Consider the following 16234-nt stretch of genomic DNA (forward strand, 5'->3'; position numbering starts at 1 on the left):
AAAAATCAGCACATTTTGTCAAACACAGACAATTTAACACGAAAAAAAGTAATTTGTATGCCAAAAAGTACGTTTTTCTACTTTATTTCAATTTCTAATAGCATTATCTGCTTTGCAGTTAAACTCATCAAACCTAAATTATGTTATTTGTATGTCTATGGGGATATATTCTGTGTAGGTCTTTAGTGCTAATGTTTTAGCCGTTGACTGTAATATTAGCTAGTTCATGGCTATAGGAGTCTGGGTCAGTTGTAACAGCAACAGTCTGGGTTAGTTGTAACAGCAACAGTCTGGGTTAGTTGTAACAATGATGCAGATGTTACAACTTACCACACTATTACTTTAACTTATATTAAACAAGTTGGGGCAACGACTTCAGCAGAGAGAGGTTCACTGGTCACCTTTGTATATGCAGTTAATGCCACTGGCAACACAATTCCTCCACTGTTTGTGTTCCCACACATACATTATGCAGACCACTGTGTCAGAGATGGACCAGTAGGAAGCACTGGTAGTGGAAATAAGTCAGGATGGGTGCAAGAAACAGATTTCCTCATCTTTCTGAAGCACTTTGCAAACCTCACCAAGGTAAGCCAGGATAAAAAGTAATGGAATTGCGATGCTGGTGAACAACTACATTTTTTCAGCTTCATTGTTATGTTCAAAATTGGTGCAAGAGTTGTAGGTTATAATGCCCACTGAGCCAATGAGGCCAAACTCAAGGAAGACCAACCAAAATTAATGAAATATTCAGTTGCAGAAAATTCCATAATTTGTCTTTTTTGGGGGGTTGGAATATGTTCAAAGTTAGATTTCTGCATTCTGTCACACACACACAGCTACATAAATGGATGTAAGTGCATTCATGTGTTGAATAAAAAAGATTACATGTTAATATTTTGTTAGTACCCTTATTTCATTGTGTTACATTTCACCCCAGGATATGTTACAACTAACCCAGACTATGGGATTAATTGTAACATTTCACTCTTCGTGTTTGAGACCACACCATGCAATGGGTAATTGTGCTGCAGAGAAAATAGCTGCACTATTTAATAGCAGAGACATGTAAATACTTTGCATTACATTTTGAATCCACTACCTTAAAAGAGCTCCAATTTACAGACAGAAATGTCAAAAATGTTACAACTATCCCCGGTCTCCCCTACCAATCAAACTCCGACACACACACACACACACACACACACACACACACACACACACACAAACACACACATAAAATCTAAAAAGAACATCTAATAATGTTAATTTCCTTCTGGGCTCTGATTGGTCAAAGCAGACATATAAAAAAACCGGACTGTCAGATTTGTACTGTTTAATGATGACGTCAGTCATCCGATCCGGCAGGTGGCGCGCCTCGCAGTGGTTCGCCTACCTTAAATGAATCGTAGAAGAAGAAGCTGGAGGCGAAAACAATTTAAATTTTTGGGATTGTGTTTGATGAAAGGGTGACATGGCCTATACATATTCAGAAAATAATAGACAGATGCAAGAAAGTGTTGAATGTCATGAGGTGCTGAGTGGGAACTGACTGGGGGCTGATATGAAATCTTTAAAAGCTATATATACTGGGTTGATTAGGTCAGTATTGGATTATGGGTGTGTAGTATTTAATTCTGCTGCCAGAACAAGTCTTCGTAAGTTGGATAGTATCCAATATCAAGCGTTAAGACTTTGTTCAGGTGCATTCAAAACAACATCTGCAGCAGCACTCCAGGTAGAAATGGGGGAGATGCCATTACAAATAAGAAGAGAGCAACTGACACTGAATTACTGGGCAAATTTGCAAGGACATGGTCAAAATCATCCGACAAAAACTGTTTTCCACCCATGCTGGGAAAAAGAAAAGACGGAATTGAAGAGCTTTGGGTGGACAGTGGACAGCAGCTGACCTTAATCTGGACAAGATCAACATAAGTCAAACAGGGTGGCTGTAGCTACAATGTAGCTGCCATCACCAGTGTGTGAATGTGTGTGTGAATGGGTGGATGACTGGATATGTAAAGCGCTATATAAATACAGGCCATTTACCATTTACCAAACAGCACCGTTGCCTACAATACCACCATGGATGCTCCCTGATGCAGTAGCAGATTTCACATTGTTAAACAAAAAGAACAAGGAGAGGGGGTTTATCTTACATTCACATACAGCACAGGAATATATTAATCAGTATTGTAGTCAAAATCTACAGGAAGCGGTGCCTGAGGAAAGCGGGGAGGATCATCAAGGACTCCAGTCACCCCAGCCATAAACTGTTCAGACTGCTTCCATCAGGAAGGAGGTTCTGCAGCATCCGGTCCCGTACCAGCAGACTGAGAGACAGCTTCTTCCACCAGGCCATCAGACTGCTGAACACTTCATAGACACCTCAGCTTCACTACTGGAACTTCAACATTATGCACTCCATACTGTACAGTAATGCCACTGTTTTGCACATGTCTCACTCTGTATATTTTATTTTATATATTTTATTTATTGTTTACTCTATTTAATTTGTAAAATATGTGTACACACACACACACACACACACACACACGTAGAAAAATATTTAGTATACACATCCAGAAATGCATATACTATTATATATCGTACATATTTATTAGTTTCAGATGTAGCCATTCTTGTATTTTGCTTGTTTACATTCTTGTATTTTGCACAACTCTGTTGCTTGTGAAGCTCGCACACAAGAATTTCACTCACATGTGCTGTACCAATGTACCTGCACATGTGATGTGACAATAAAAGTGATTTGATTTGATTTGATTTGAGATGCATCAAAGAATACAGCCAACCAAAGCGGGATAGCATTTATTGTTCCTGAATTTAATATGAAGGTAGGGAAAAGGATCGGTGACGATTTATCAGTGTGCACAGGAGAAATGGTTTCATTATTGTTAGCAGCCCAGTGGACTGAAGAAACAAAACCACTAAGTTCTGTGATAAGTTCAGACTCGAGCTCATCACTGGCCAGTTTGCAAGACTGTCACTCAGACTGCAGACTGACATTCTGATAGAGATCCAGCAAACATTGTTCAGACTTGTTATGATGGGGCTTATGGTCACATTCTTATGGTTACCAGCGCATCATGGAGTTAAAGGAAATGAAACGACAAATAGGACAGCAAAAGAAGCAACAAGGAGACCGATGGTAGGTGTGGATATTAGTGTTAGTGGGACGGAGCTCAAGAGTAGAATGGGATACAAAATGAAGGAAAGGTGGCAAAAGCAATGGGAGGAGGAGAGGAAAGGGCGATGGTTGTACAACATCCAAAGGAAGGTGGGGGAAACGAGAAGTACAGGACAAAACAGGAGAGAGGAGACGATTATATCTCGACTGAGATTCGGACACACTGGTTTAAGTAGCACATTATTTTAATAGGTAAACACTGTGCAGGGGAGTGTGACTGCATAGGGAACAGGAAACAATCGAACATGTTCTGTTGCATTGTCAGCAGTATGATGCTGAAAGGAGACAACTGATCAAAAATCAGAATCAGAATCAGAATCCTTTATTGATCCCTGGGGGAAATTATTTTTTGTTACAGTGCTCCATTTTAAACCAACTGGATGATATGAAAGTGAAGTTGGACTTGATTTATTTCGCATGAGCTCTATAAGTGAAAGTTATCAGGCTGTATTTTGGTTTTTAAGGCAGACCCATTTGTTTCGGGGGGATTTGAATATTTTCTTTTCTTTCTTTCTTCATTTCGGTCCTCACTCCACACCAGTTGGTGGCGGTAATGCACCATTTTGCTGTTTGCCAACTGCCAATAAACCCTACACAGAAGAAGAAGAAGCTGGAGCGGATTTGAAAGCGCAACGCGCGGCCGCAGCGGCACGAGGACAAGATGGCGGCGGCGTTGGAGCGTAGCTACATCGAGATCTGCGGGTTCGAGAGAGAGGCCGAGCGGAGGCCGCGCGAGCTCACCGCGAATCTGGGTAACACGTGCACTTCACCTGCGCGCCGCTGTCGGCGGCTAGCAGGGAGCTAACAGCCTGACGGCCCGTACCTGCCGGCGTTAGCGTGTTAGCTTCCTGCTAGCCGCGCGCGGCCTGGGGGTGTTTCTGTTGTTGTTTTTACTTCCGAACTCTCACCTGACCAGGTGAGCGCGTAAATCTTCCTCCGTCTCCGTTTAGTGTCAGCTAGCTCCGTTAGCTGCTCACCTGTTGCGCACCTGGTCACGCAGCTGTCACGGTGAACCTGCGCTGATCACGGGGCCTTGACCTGCAGTCTTTGTTGTCTGCGCCTCCGGAAGCAGCTGATTACTGATCTGAGAAACACTGTCACCTGCTGATCAGAGCTTCAGACACCTGCAGGTCAAGAACCTGTTCAAACCGGACTCACCTGTTCTCCCTCACCTGTCTTTCCGGTCTGCAGGTGTGAGCGTGCCACCTGGCAGCCTGAAGTTTCCTGACAGCGCGGGAGCGTTTCACTATGAGGAGAGCGGGAAGCTGCTGTCGGTCACCAGCAACAGGTTCATCCACTGGTGGGTACCAGCTGCTCTCCAGGTGCTCTGCAGGTGCTGTCAGCCGTTCTCTGCTAACACTCTCACTCATGCAGGTCCACGTCCGGGGACTCGGTGGTGCTGGTGGAGCAGTCTCTGGACACCAACTTGCTGAACAATGCCGTCAGGCTCCGCTTCACCCACTGTGCCGTCCTGCCCGGAGGAGTCACCATCCAGGAGACGCTCAGCAACGTCGTCATCCTCATCTCCACCAATCACAGCGTCCACAGGCTGCTGCTGCCCCACCCCACGCGCATGTACCGCAGCGTGAGTAGCTGACGGTGACCCTCAGCCTGCACGCTGTCCTGTGGTGGGTGGAGAAGCCGCACCACCAGCTGCAGGACAGTGTGCGGTTGTTGATTACTGATTACCGTTATCAATTGATTAATGAAAGTGTCACTATGGACACGACGGATGAGTCAGACTTTAAGGTCTGATACCAAACTACCAACAGCCCTGTGAGATTACCATGGTTACCATAGAAACAGTTATCTGTTACTGACCTCGAACACTCCTCTGTGCACGTGTAGGAGCTGGTCACAGAGTTGCACATGCAGTCCATCTTCACTGATGTGGGGAAGCTGAGCCTGCAGGACCCCGCCCACAGCGCCCTTATCCCTAGCTCAGTGGGAACCACGGCGAGTCCCGGCACTGCCTTCGCCTGGCTCAGTTACCACGGAGATGCACACTTCGCTCTGGCTTCTCCTGCTGGAGGCATCACAGTGGTCACCCTGCCGTCGCCCGATTCTCAGGGTGAGGAGGAGTTTCTATGTTTAATGTGGGCGTGGCCCGTTGGGCGGTTTTTAAGACGTGTGCTCACCGTTTCCAGGCAACATGTCAGTGCTGGAGTTGAAGAGGAGCTCTGTGATGCAGCGGCTGTCTGGGTGGATGCCCACGGCGATCCGCGGCGAGCACAGCCCGGCCGACCTCGTGCTCAGCCTCGCCGTGCGGGAGCTGGAAGAAGACTCCTTCATCTTTGCGCTGTGTCAGGACCACCGCCTGCGCATGTGGTCGCTCAGGGTGATGACATCGCACACATGCACCCAAACACATTGTTGACGTTTAACGTTTGAGTTGCCGCGTGCTGACGTGACTTCCGCCCCCTCAGGAGCATGGCTGCCTGCTGGAGGCGGACATGTTGGAGTACATGCCGGCGTGTAAGGGTGTGAAGCGCCTGCCGGGCCACGGTCACCGCCTGCGCCTGGCGTTCTCCTCCACCACAGGCTTGTGCGTCTGCGTCTACCTCGCTGTCCCTCAGCGGGGGCAGTTCACCGTGCTGCAGCTGGTCGCCACAGACAACAACCGCTACAGCCTCGAGCACATCTCCACGCTGTTCAGCACACAGGTGAACGCACGGGCGGAGCCAGGGGGCTGGCCTCGTTTTTCTGTTTGTGGTTACTTCCTGTATTCTGAACCGCTCTCTGTGAGCAGGAGACGCTTGTAGACTTCACGCTGACCTCCTCGGACATCTGGGCTCTGTGGTTGGACGAATCCAACGCCACCGTGGTCAAATACATCAGCTTCGAGCAGTGAGTTGAAATGCCAGCGTCCTCCTGATATGTTCTCCACGCGTCTCCGCACATGTTCCTCACCTGTCGGCGTGTTTCACAGCAACACGGCGGCTCAGTGGAACCAGGTGTTTGTTCAGCCTCCACCCGAAGAAGAAATCCACATCGGAGTGGACCTGGACCCCCGGGTGAGACCAGTTCAGACCAGTAACCAGTGTTTTAATGAACGGGTAGTGCTGACCATGTGATCTGACCCCTGACAGGAGACGTATCTCGAGGTTCTCTTCTCTCCTCTTCGCTTCACAGCCTCGGCCATCGTGAAAGCCCTGCAGGTGAGAACCTAGCTGTGTGTCTGATTCACTCTGATTGGTTCGCTGATTGATAACTGATTGGATGGTCTTTGTGTGGGTTGCTCAGATCTTTCGGCGAGGCTCGGAGAGGATCTGGGACCTGTCCTGGGAGGCTCTGAGGAAGGAGGTGACGCTGGCTGTTGAGAGCGAGGTAACGCAGAGCGATCTGAACCAGAACAGGAACTTTTCAGACTGTTTTTTTTAACAAGCTTCGTCTCTTTCCCTCCTGCAGCTGCAGAGCAGCATCACAGAGTTCGAGTTTTCTCAGGAGGAGTACCGACAGTTGCAGGTGGAGTTCTGGTCCCGGTTCTACTCCTGCTGTCTGCAGTACCAGGAGGTCCAGGCATCTCCTCTGGGTCTGACCGTGAGCCAGCACACCGGGATGGTCTGTCTGCTCCGGAAGGTGAGTGGACCGCCTGCAGGCGTTGCTGCGTGCCTGTGGTTGTTGGCAAAGAGGTGACGCCCGTTTTCGTCCCGCTGTGTTTCAGGGCTTCCTGTCATACCTGCTGCCGTGCTTCGCCGTGGATCACCTGTACCTTTCCCACGACCAGTACCTGCTCTCAGAGGAGGAGACGCCAGTCGCAGAAGGTAAAGAGACAGCCAGTGTGTTGGTTTGACGATTGCTGCACATCCTGATCTCACCTGTGCTCACCTGTGCTGTCAGACCCGGAGGCGGGGCGGGATGTCCTGCAGCTGGTTCAGTGCCTGCGGCTCATCAGCGACACCGTTTCTGCAGAGATGGCGTACGAGATGGAGAAAGCTCTGGAGTACCTGCAGGCGCCCGAGAGAGCGGCCGAGCTCGTCCTGGAGAACCTGCTGTGCAACGACAGGTGGGTCACATGACCCCCGACGTACTTGTTTTAAATTTAGGTTGTACGTTAAAGAAAAGCATCCTGATGGTTAATGAGCAGGAGCTCAGGTGTGCTCACAGGTACAGAGAGCGTAGAGACACTTTGAGGAGATAATCACTGAACATCCTCAGGAAATAAAAGAACTGGATCCTTCAGTGAGCGCCGCACTTCCTGTCGGTCCTTCGGTGATGATTGGGGGGGGGGAGGAGCTAAGTTTCCTTTGAAGTCATAACCACAGGCAGCAGTGTAACTTTGTTTTCACGCGTCAGACTTTCAGAGGGTCGCAGGCTGAATTTACCGGGGTCGCTGCTGGTGATTTAAACACGTGGCGTCTGTCCTCCACAGTGATAACGTGATCGTGGATGTCCAGAACAAACTTCAGGATGTCAGAAACCCGATGGCCGCCATGATGGTCCTGTTGAGAGAGATGGACCTGGAGACGGACTCCGAGGTCGGCGGGGACGGACTCGTGGCGCCCGGTAATACCCTCTCGGTGAATGAAAGTGCGACCCCGCTGTCAGTCGCTTCAGTGTGCCCTGCGCCTTGTCTTGCAGGTCAGAGCCTGAATTTAAGGATCGGCCTGTCTCAGCTGTACAGCGGCAGCACGGCGGTCTCTGTCGTCTCCCAGGCCGTGTGTCACATGGCCATGACCAGAGCGCTGTTCTGCAGAGACCTGCTCATCCTGCAGAAGCTCTACCTGCGCTTTGGAGACAATGTACGTACACACACACACACCGTCACCTGCTTGGTGATGATGGGAAGGGAGAACTCCCTTTTGACAGGAAGAGGTCTCGGCTTGTCTGTATGAGACGGTCAAGCCTGAATCAGGGGTACAAGGGGGATTTGAAGGGCTTCTGATTGGCATGTGGTAATTTTGAGAGGTTACCTGGGGGCCGAGGACCTCTTTCATGTGACAGCGCACTGCTAGAAGCTTCTTGTATCCAAGCAAACGCTGTCCGGAGACATCCGAGAGCTTCTCACCATCACCTGATCGTCTTTCTCCTCGGTGTGTTTATGAGCCACACGTGTGCAGCTCAACAGGTGTGTTTGTGTCCAGGTGTTTCTGGGTGGGGGGGCTCAGCTGCTGCAGCTACAGCAGGACCTGATTCCTCGGACCTCCCAGCTCCTGTCCTCCTATCATCTCCTCAAACATGTCAGTCAGAGCCTCGCCTCCTCCGTGCCCATCAGCACCATGTGAGCACTAATACACGCAGCACACACAGCTCTCAGGTCCGTAGCAACCACACTGAGCACTTCCTGTTCTGATGTTTCAGAGACGCCAACCTGCAGCACCTCACCGTGTTGGAGCTGTCGGACACGCCCACCATGACCTCTGGACGATCAGGTCTGCTCTGTTTGCGTGTTTAGCTTTGATTTGTGATGTGACGTCAGGGACGACGGTCCTGGTCCGTGTGGTTTTTAAAGCGTGTGCGTTTCCTGTCCCGCCCCCGCAGCTCTGAACCCTCAGACCGTTGTGGAGCTCTTCTACCAGACGGCGGCTCGCCGACTCATCGTGTCTCAGCTGTTCTCGAGCCAGCAGGGCGGAGCTCTGCTCGTCTGGACTGACGTGATCTCTAGTGTGGTGCAGCTGCTCGCTCAGCTGCTGTATCCTTCATCGTGCCCTGATTGGGCTCCGCCTCTTCACGTTAAGTGAAACTCGCCAGTGGTCTGTGGTGTTTAACTTCCTGTTGTTCCCTAACTGGTCTCTCTCCCAGATGGCCCAGTAACCCTGGCTTCCAGTTCCCAGAGTGTCTGCTTGCCAGCTGTCAGTACACTCAGCTGCAGGTGAGGATTCCTCCTGCTCCTCCTCCTCAGGTTCAGAAGCTCCTCTTGGAAAGGAGGTGTTTGTAACAGGGATCGTACGGGTGCTTGAAATCCTTGAAAATGGCTGATTTTTGGGTTTGGTACTTAAAATGGTTTCATTCACACAAATAACAATTAGACTGAAAAGAGTTCTTATCACTGTAATTCCAGTTTTGTTTTTTTTCCCGGCGTTGTGGGAGTTTCTCTAACAAGCCGATTTGTTCACATTTGCACACCTGAAAGTTTGCGATGTGTTGAGTTCATGCACTACATGCATGTAAGGCAACCTTTTAACAAAAGGGGAACAAAGGTGTCGAAATCAGCCGAGGATGATTTGCTTGTTACGTCACTGAGATCAAACATGTGCTGGAAAAGCTTGACCTTGTAAGTGCTTGAAAGTCCTTGAATTTGACCCTGGAAAGACACGTGAACCCTGTTAAATCCAATAACCTGCTGCCGTGTGATTGGCTCATTCGATATTGTACAAGAAGCAGTTGAACAGGTGTGCCTAATCATGTGGCAGAGTGGCTTTAACAACAGTCCAGATGTGCACAGCTGTAACCGATGAACAAGTCCACGTGTTGTCCCCCTGCAGGAGTACGTGCGTCTGATTGGTCCGTGGTGCCAGGTGAACATCGCCTCTTGTCGTTTCATGCTGGCTCAGTGTTACCTCGCCAACGGTGAAGGCCAGAAGGTGGGTCACCATGGCAACCTCATGTCCTACAGGCAGAGTTGCTCGCCATAACCTCACTTCCTGTGTGTTCTTTTGTTTTGCTCCTTTTGTCAGGCTCTGCGGTGCTTCCAGGAGGCAGCAACGGAGGTGGAAAAGGAGGAGTTTCTGATGAGGTTAACTGGTAGCGAGGATGAAGACGCCGCAGTCGCCCCTGCTACACCCCGACTGCAGTACTACAACAAGGTAGAAGGCGGAGATTCTGAGGTTCCACCTGACGCTGATGGTCAGAGCCGGCGAGGACAGGAAGCAGCAGCATGGCGTGTTTTAACGAATGTGCATTTTCCCCTCAGGTGCTGCGTCTGCTGGAGGACGTCGGTCTGCCCGAGCTCGTCATCCAGCTCGCCACTCTGGCCATAACGGAGGCCATCGGCGATGTCAGCAGTCAGGTGAGACGTGGCGGTCTGACGGCAGCATGCCGGCACGCTGTCGGTGCGTAAACTGATCTGATGTCTGTGTTCAGGCGGCGCTGTGGACGCGGATATTCAAACATCACCTGGACCTCGGACACAACAGCGAGGCATACGACGCTCTGACACAGAACCCCGACGGCAGCATGTACGCACGCGCACACACACACACACACAGGTGGAGGTAAACGCTCTATGTTGGCAGTCAATGCTAAAGGTCAAAGGTCGCGTGTCTGAGCAGGTGTCTCCCTGTATCTTAGGCAGTTGGACTGCCTCCGTCAGCTGGTGGTGGTGCTGTGTGAACGCTCGCAGCTGCAGGATTTGGTCAACTTCCCCTACGTCAACCTGCACGACGAGGTAACGTGACCTCTGACCTTTTGACCCTGAAGTTTTAGTTTTACAGTTGTTTACGTGAAGCTAAAACAGAAACCAGATGGAGCGGCTGGGTTAGGTCGAGGACGAGTGGTGGAGTTGTCTCTTATGAGTGGAGGTGGAGGTGGGAGTTGGTGTAAAGGTGAAACTACGTATTCACCCTTGCCTGAGACCATGAAACGAGCTTCCTCTGAAGGACGTCCTCCTGGCTGAGGAGACGAGAGGAGATCCGAGGGTGGATGCGGAGGAGGTGAATGCATGGATCCAGAAAAGGAATATGTGGATCAAAGGATGATGGTTTTACTTTCAAATAAGGACGCAACTGAGCTGCAACACATCCAGGCTTAATTAATTATTGTAAAAGTTCACCACTGCCCACCTCAGCGGCTTCTTCACTTGGGCCTCCACCCACTCTGCTTCTTCTCAGTCTGCAGCTTTACCTCCTCCGGCCTGAAACAGCTGCTCTGCGCATGTTGATGACTCCATCAACATGCGCCATAGCGGTTTAGTGAAAATCTCTACCGTTGTCCAAATTTATATTGTTATGTTGCTCTGCGCAGCTGGTTTCTCCACCCGCGCTGCGAGCTGTACTGGCGAGTCAGAGTGAGGCTTTGGTGGCCCTCGCAAACGAAATGCATCCATGTGTGATTGTGACGTCTGAGCATGTGCTGTGTAGCGACATCGTCACCTCGGGGCTGAATCCTTCGAAGGATCCGGCCCACCTGGTCTGCGTAGCCGCAAAGACCGGAAGTGCGAGGCCGTTAAATTGGACGGTCTAGCCTGCGATGGGTGGCTTCTGTTGCCTAGCAACTGTGACATAAGCAGCTACAGCTGTGGTGGACGGCATGTTGGAGAGAAATAGAGAAAATCTTTATTTGACATCATTTGTTTGACTTTTTCTTTCACCTCAGTGTGATGCATCTGGGAGAACGTCACAGCCGTACAGGAGTCCTCTTGGCCAACAGTCATAAGTTTAGTTCGTAAAACCGTTTGCTAGTGTAGCCCAACACTAGTCTCATTCATTCTGATGGTACAAATCAGGGGTGGGCGGTGTAAACGGTACAAACAATATGAATTTGGCCAACGGTAGAGATTTTGACTATACCGCTATAGTGCATGTTGATGATGTCATCGAGCTGCGCCTGTTTTGGTCGAAAGCATTGCAGCGGCTGCAAACAACATCATCTGTAAATTATGCCAGGCGACAGCCACAGCAAAGAGACTAAGCACTTTTGGAATATGAGGAGAGCCACAAACTGCGCTTCCTTCACTTCTGTGCCATCGATTCATTAATGCTGAATTCTCTCGCAGCTGCTCTGTTCCCTATATAGCAGCTAGCCCAACTTCAGTAACCCTACAAACGTCACTGCTGTTTAGTTTTCTGTCTTCATTTATGTTGGAAGTGATAGCAGAGCTGCACGTTTGGATTCTTTCAGAAATCTCTCAGTCAGAACATGCTATATCATGTTTAGGTGGAAGCTAGCGAGCTAACTTCCTGCTAACTTCTAACTCTGTTGAATTTAATAAATCCTGTTTTCATGGATGCCTGGATGTTAAACTTAATTGTTACACCTGGTAAAGCAGCAACGCTGATCATTGTATTGCAGATGAAAGAATTTAGACAGTTTTTAACTCTCAGTGATGCTGCAGTGTTCATGTGACTTTGGGACCTGAGTGCTGACCTTTGACCTCTGCTCTCAGGTTGTCAGCATCATTGAGTCTCGGGCCCGGGGACTCGACCTGCTCACCCACAACTACTATGAGCTGCTGTACGCCTTTCACATCGCTCGCCACAACTACCGCAAAGGTCAGTCTCCCCCACACACACACACACACACACACACACACACACACACACACACACACACACACGTCTGTCTCGTTTATCCATGTGTTGTGTGTGTGTGTGCGCTCAGCTGGGACGGTGATGTTCGAGTTTGGGATGCGTCTCGGTCGGGAAGTTCGAACCCGCCTCGGCCTTCAGAAGCAGGTGAACTGTTACTTGGCTGCTCTCAACTGTCTACGCCTCATCAGGCCGGAGTACGCCTGGATCGTCCAGCCGGTCTCCGGGGCAACGGTACACACACACACCGACTGAATCTGTGTGACCTGTCCAACAGTGTTGTGATTTTGTTTTTTGTGGGGGTTTTTCCTGCAGTACGAGCGTCCAGGTGCGTCTCCGAAGAGAAACTCTGACGGAGAGTTTCCTGCTGAGCCAGGTGAGTTAAATCAAACACACCAGGGCCTTTAGACTTGAAGTCCCACCATTTTCAGAGTGGATAAGGCTTCTGTCCAGGCAGGTGACGCCCCCTGGTGGCGAGCTGCTGTAACCCTTGCTCTGCTTCCTGTTCAGTCAAGCGACAGGTGGATATCCTGGAGGTCAGAGACCTGGAGAAGGAGTACATCCTGTCTCGCAGCCGGCTCACCCTCGCCCAGCACCACCCGCCCTCCGCTGCTATCGCAGGTACGCTAATGCGCGCACACATGTGTATTTATATCCTTGTGGGGACATCTCATTGACATAATGCTTTCCCTAGCTCCTGACACTGACCCTTACCCTAAACCTATCCATAGCCTAATTGTGACCCTGACACTAAAACCACATTCTGAGTCTCAAAAATGCTTCATACTCGTGAGGACCCACGAGGGCTGTTTGTCCCCACAAGTATAGTAAACTACCAACTTTTGGTCCCCATGAAGATGTTAATATCCGTATATACACATATACACACACACACAGGCGGAGCTTTACAGTAAACAGGTGACCATGTAACTGTGTGTAGGCGGAGCCTCGGCGGCAGAGCTGCTGGTCTTGCTGGTTCAGACGGGACTCTTTGACTCTGCGCTGGTTCTAAGTCGCACCTTCAACCTGAGCCTGACACCCGTCTTTGAGGGCCTCGCCTTCAAGTAGGTCCACCACCGCACGCCTCAGCGGCGCTCTCCGTTTACGGCTTTGTCTTTTTCACCTATTTGTTTACCTCGCACTGTTTTCAGGTGCATCAAGCTGCAGCTTGGAGGGGAGGAGTCTCAGAACGAAGCCTGGAGCTGGTTGGCTGTTAATCAGCTGTCAGTTGTCAACACCAAAGAGTCCAGGTGTGCTTCCAACAATCACTTACTGATTGACACTTCTTTGTTTATCTGCAGGAAACAGACGCCCGTGGACCTCCATATAACTAACAACAACCTCCTTCTGTTCGCAGCACCGCAGACGAGGCGTGGCGTCTCCTCGCCTCCTACCTGGACAAGTATCCTTCCACCAATGGGCAGCATCACCGCTACGTCATCCACAAGCTGCTGTCACATGGTGTCCCTCTACCCGATTGGCTGGTCAAAGGCTACAAGGTGAGAGCTCGGCTGGTGAAGAGGAGTGGGCGGGGTTACAGGTAGTAGGGCTGCACGATTTTGCATAAAATGAGAATCACGATTTTTTGGCTTAGAATTGAGATCACCATTTTCTTTTCCAGTATAAATATTTATTGCACTTATTAACTGCACATCAACTTCGTAACAGTTGAGACTGAACATAAAAACAATAAATAATAGTTGCGGGACGGCACTGTGCAGCGTTTGTCTAGGGTCCTGATCGTTTTCCTAAATCCCTCGTTTTGCACAGTGTTGATGGAGCCATATCTGTGGTCAGGTGATAAGTGATAGCCTCCGTAATGTCTTTGTGCCTGCGGGAGTTCGACGGGTATAGGGAAGCGCTGTATAAGGTTCCCGTTATTGATGTTTGGGTGGTTGACCGGGACGGATTTTCTCCTGTCACTTTCTCGTCATCCCTGACGTGCTCTCCGTGGTTTTTTCCCTGCTAATTTTAGCATCACACGGCACAGCTTCTGTATCACGTGGTATAAGGCTCCGCCCTTGTCATTTGTTGAGCAGGAAGAGTGAGCGCTTGTTTTCATGCAGAGTACGTCCCGGATCAAAATGCGCTACAATTGTCTTTTTTTCTTTTTTTTAAAAATCGTTGTCATTTGGAAATGAGATCGCACATAAGTATGAATCGAGATCGCGATTTTCTAACGATTAATCGTGCAGCCCTACCAGGTAGGGTTTGTTTTTTCCCACCATGCCACTCTGTTTCAGCGCGTGGACGCTCCGTCTCTGCTGCGCCTCCTCCTGAATTTTGACCTGCTGGAGGCAGCGGCAGAGCTCGTGTTGGAGTATGTGGACGCCGTCCTGGGGCGTGGTCACCAGTACTTTGGAATTGAGGTAAAAGTCACGCCGACATGCGTATCTGTGACGTGTCGGTGCTGTTTTAACGCCTTTCCTTTTTACTCGCCTTTTTCAGCGGCCGCTCTCTGCCACGTCTCCCCCGGCATGGCTGCCGTACACGTCCATCGACCAGCTCCTGCAGGCGCTGAACGAGACGCAGACCCAAGGCGCCGTGAGTCACTTCCTGTTTCCTGTCAGTGCACTTGAGTGAATTGAGACGCGCACATGTGACCTGACGCTCTGCACTTACTGTTTTGTTTTTCCAGCTTTATAACAAAGTCCGAGACAAATTAGACGAGTACCATCGCACCGTGGAGCTGATGAGCAGGCGGAGACTCGCCACGCAGGGCCGGCACTCGGAGTGAGGCGGCCGTGTAAATATTTTATAATCTGTCATCAGTTTTGTACTGTTGTGTTTTTCAGATGTAAATGTGATGAAATAAAGTGTTTTCTAAGTTTGAGTCGGTCTCACACATCAGTCATGTGACCTTTAGACCAATGGGGTCGATCAATATTCATCATATTGATCACCTGTTGCCAACAGTCCTGTGGAGGGCTAAAGGTGTAGATCTGCAGTGCAAAGCGTGAGCAGCGAGATGTACTCGAGTATTTGATACTGGGGTCATGTTTAGGGTGTAGGGTCAGATGTGTGGGGTGGATGAGTAACACACCTGTAGGTTACAGGAAAATAAAAGCAGGTGAATGACAGATTAGCGCAGTAACATAAACATCTGGATTCCACCGACTCTGTACAGCTTCCTGTCCCACAGCCAGTGAATGGATGTGATTGGTTGAACAGGTATTGTCAGCACACGTTTTCAGCATTCTCTCCTAAACCTGCTGCGCTGAGGTCATACAGGAAAACACCTGTGTGCTCAGGTGCAGTGATGCTGACGAAGGCCAGGTTTCATAGTTCTTCCTGTGTAAGAACCAGGATGGGACTGAAGGGCAGGGTTTCATTAAAGTACTACACCGTTCTCACAAGATAAAAAGTGGACAGACTGTCTAAATGTAAGAGTTGCTTTTAACACTGCAGATCCCACAGACAGCAAAAAGTAAATCTGTAAAGCTGCTGAGCAAAAGCTGAAAGTCTGCACTTCAGTCACATGTGGTGCCTTCATCAGCCATCGCCAAACTGCAGATCTTCTCTCACTGCTGCACCAGAAACCCGAGTTCAGACTAGTGATGCGCGAATCATGAACGAATCGTTCAATACTCGAGAATCACTTTACTGACTCATGAATCATGATTCACAAGCCCAACTGACTCACTGACTCATCCCTGTTGCTGTTAGCAGCAATGTATTAGCTTATAATTAAAATTGTGGAGAAAAACACAACATCCAGTTTCTTAACAAAAAGATTTCTGCTCTGAACTGGAAGAAAAAACCCTGAGTAGAAGCTCACATCAAGACAATAGCTCCTCGGTTCACAGTAGCATCGCTCTGCTAACATGCTAACAGCACA

General features: G+C 49.5%; 1 protein-coding gene across 1 annotated transcript; it reads left to right on the top strand.

The window, feature by feature from the left end:
- Nucleotides 1–3806: 3806 nt before the first annotated feature.
- Nucleotides 3807–15229, top strand: nup160 (nucleoporin 160). Its single transcript, XM_026172289.2, has 34 exons — nucleotides 3807–3963; nucleotides 4403–4511; nucleotides 4586–4796; nucleotides 5060–5282; nucleotides 5359–5549; nucleotides 5638–5874; nucleotides 5961–6058; nucleotides 6141–6225; nucleotides 6301–6369; nucleotides 6455–6538; nucleotides 6620–6790; nucleotides 6876–6975; nucleotides 7052–7217; nucleotides 7584–7717; nucleotides 7793–7953; nucleotides 8296–8432; nucleotides 8513–8583; nucleotides 8693–8843; nucleotides 8954–9023; nucleotides 9637–9735; nucleotides 9829–9957; nucleotides 10065–10160; nucleotides 10235–10329; nucleotides 10442–10538; nucleotides 12255–12360; nucleotides 12470–12630; nucleotides 12712–12772; nucleotides 12907–13017; nucleotides 13337–13460; nucleotides 13548–13646; nucleotides 13754–13895; nucleotides 14640–14765; nucleotides 14845–14940; nucleotides 15035–15229. The coding sequence occupies exons 1-34, from the start codon at nucleotides 3873–3875 to the stop codon at nucleotides 15131–15133; spliced, it is 4200 nt and encodes a 1399-aa protein (XP_026028074.2). The 5' UTR covers nucleotides 3807–3872; the 3' UTR covers nucleotides 15134–15229.
- Nucleotides 15230–16234: the final 1005 nt, after the last annotated feature.

The sequence above is a fragment of the Astatotilapia calliptera genome, chromosome 7, assembly GCF_964374335.1.
Source record: "Astatotilapia calliptera chromosome 7, fAstCal68.1, whole genome shotgun sequence".
Taxonomy (NCBI): domain Eukaryota; kingdom Metazoa; phylum Chordata; class Actinopteri; order Cichliformes; family Cichlidae; genus Astatotilapia; species Astatotilapia calliptera.

What these genes read in the sequence shown, in the direction of transcription:
- nup160 (XM_026172289.2), top strand. Translation starts at nt 3,873, where the DNA reads ATGGCGGCGGCGTTGGAGCGTAGCTACATCGAGATCTGCGGGTTCGAG. An exon ending in CGCTGGCTGTTGAGAGCGAG is followed by an intron (nt 6,539 to 6,619) that starts GTAACGCAGAGC and finishes TCCCTCCTGCAG; the next exon opens with CTGCAGAGCAGCATCACAGA. An exon ending in GACTGCAGTACTACAACAAG is followed by an intron (nt 9,958 to 10,064) that starts GTAGAAGGCGGA and finishes TTTTCCCCTCAG; the next exon opens with GTGCTGCGTCTGCTGGAGGA.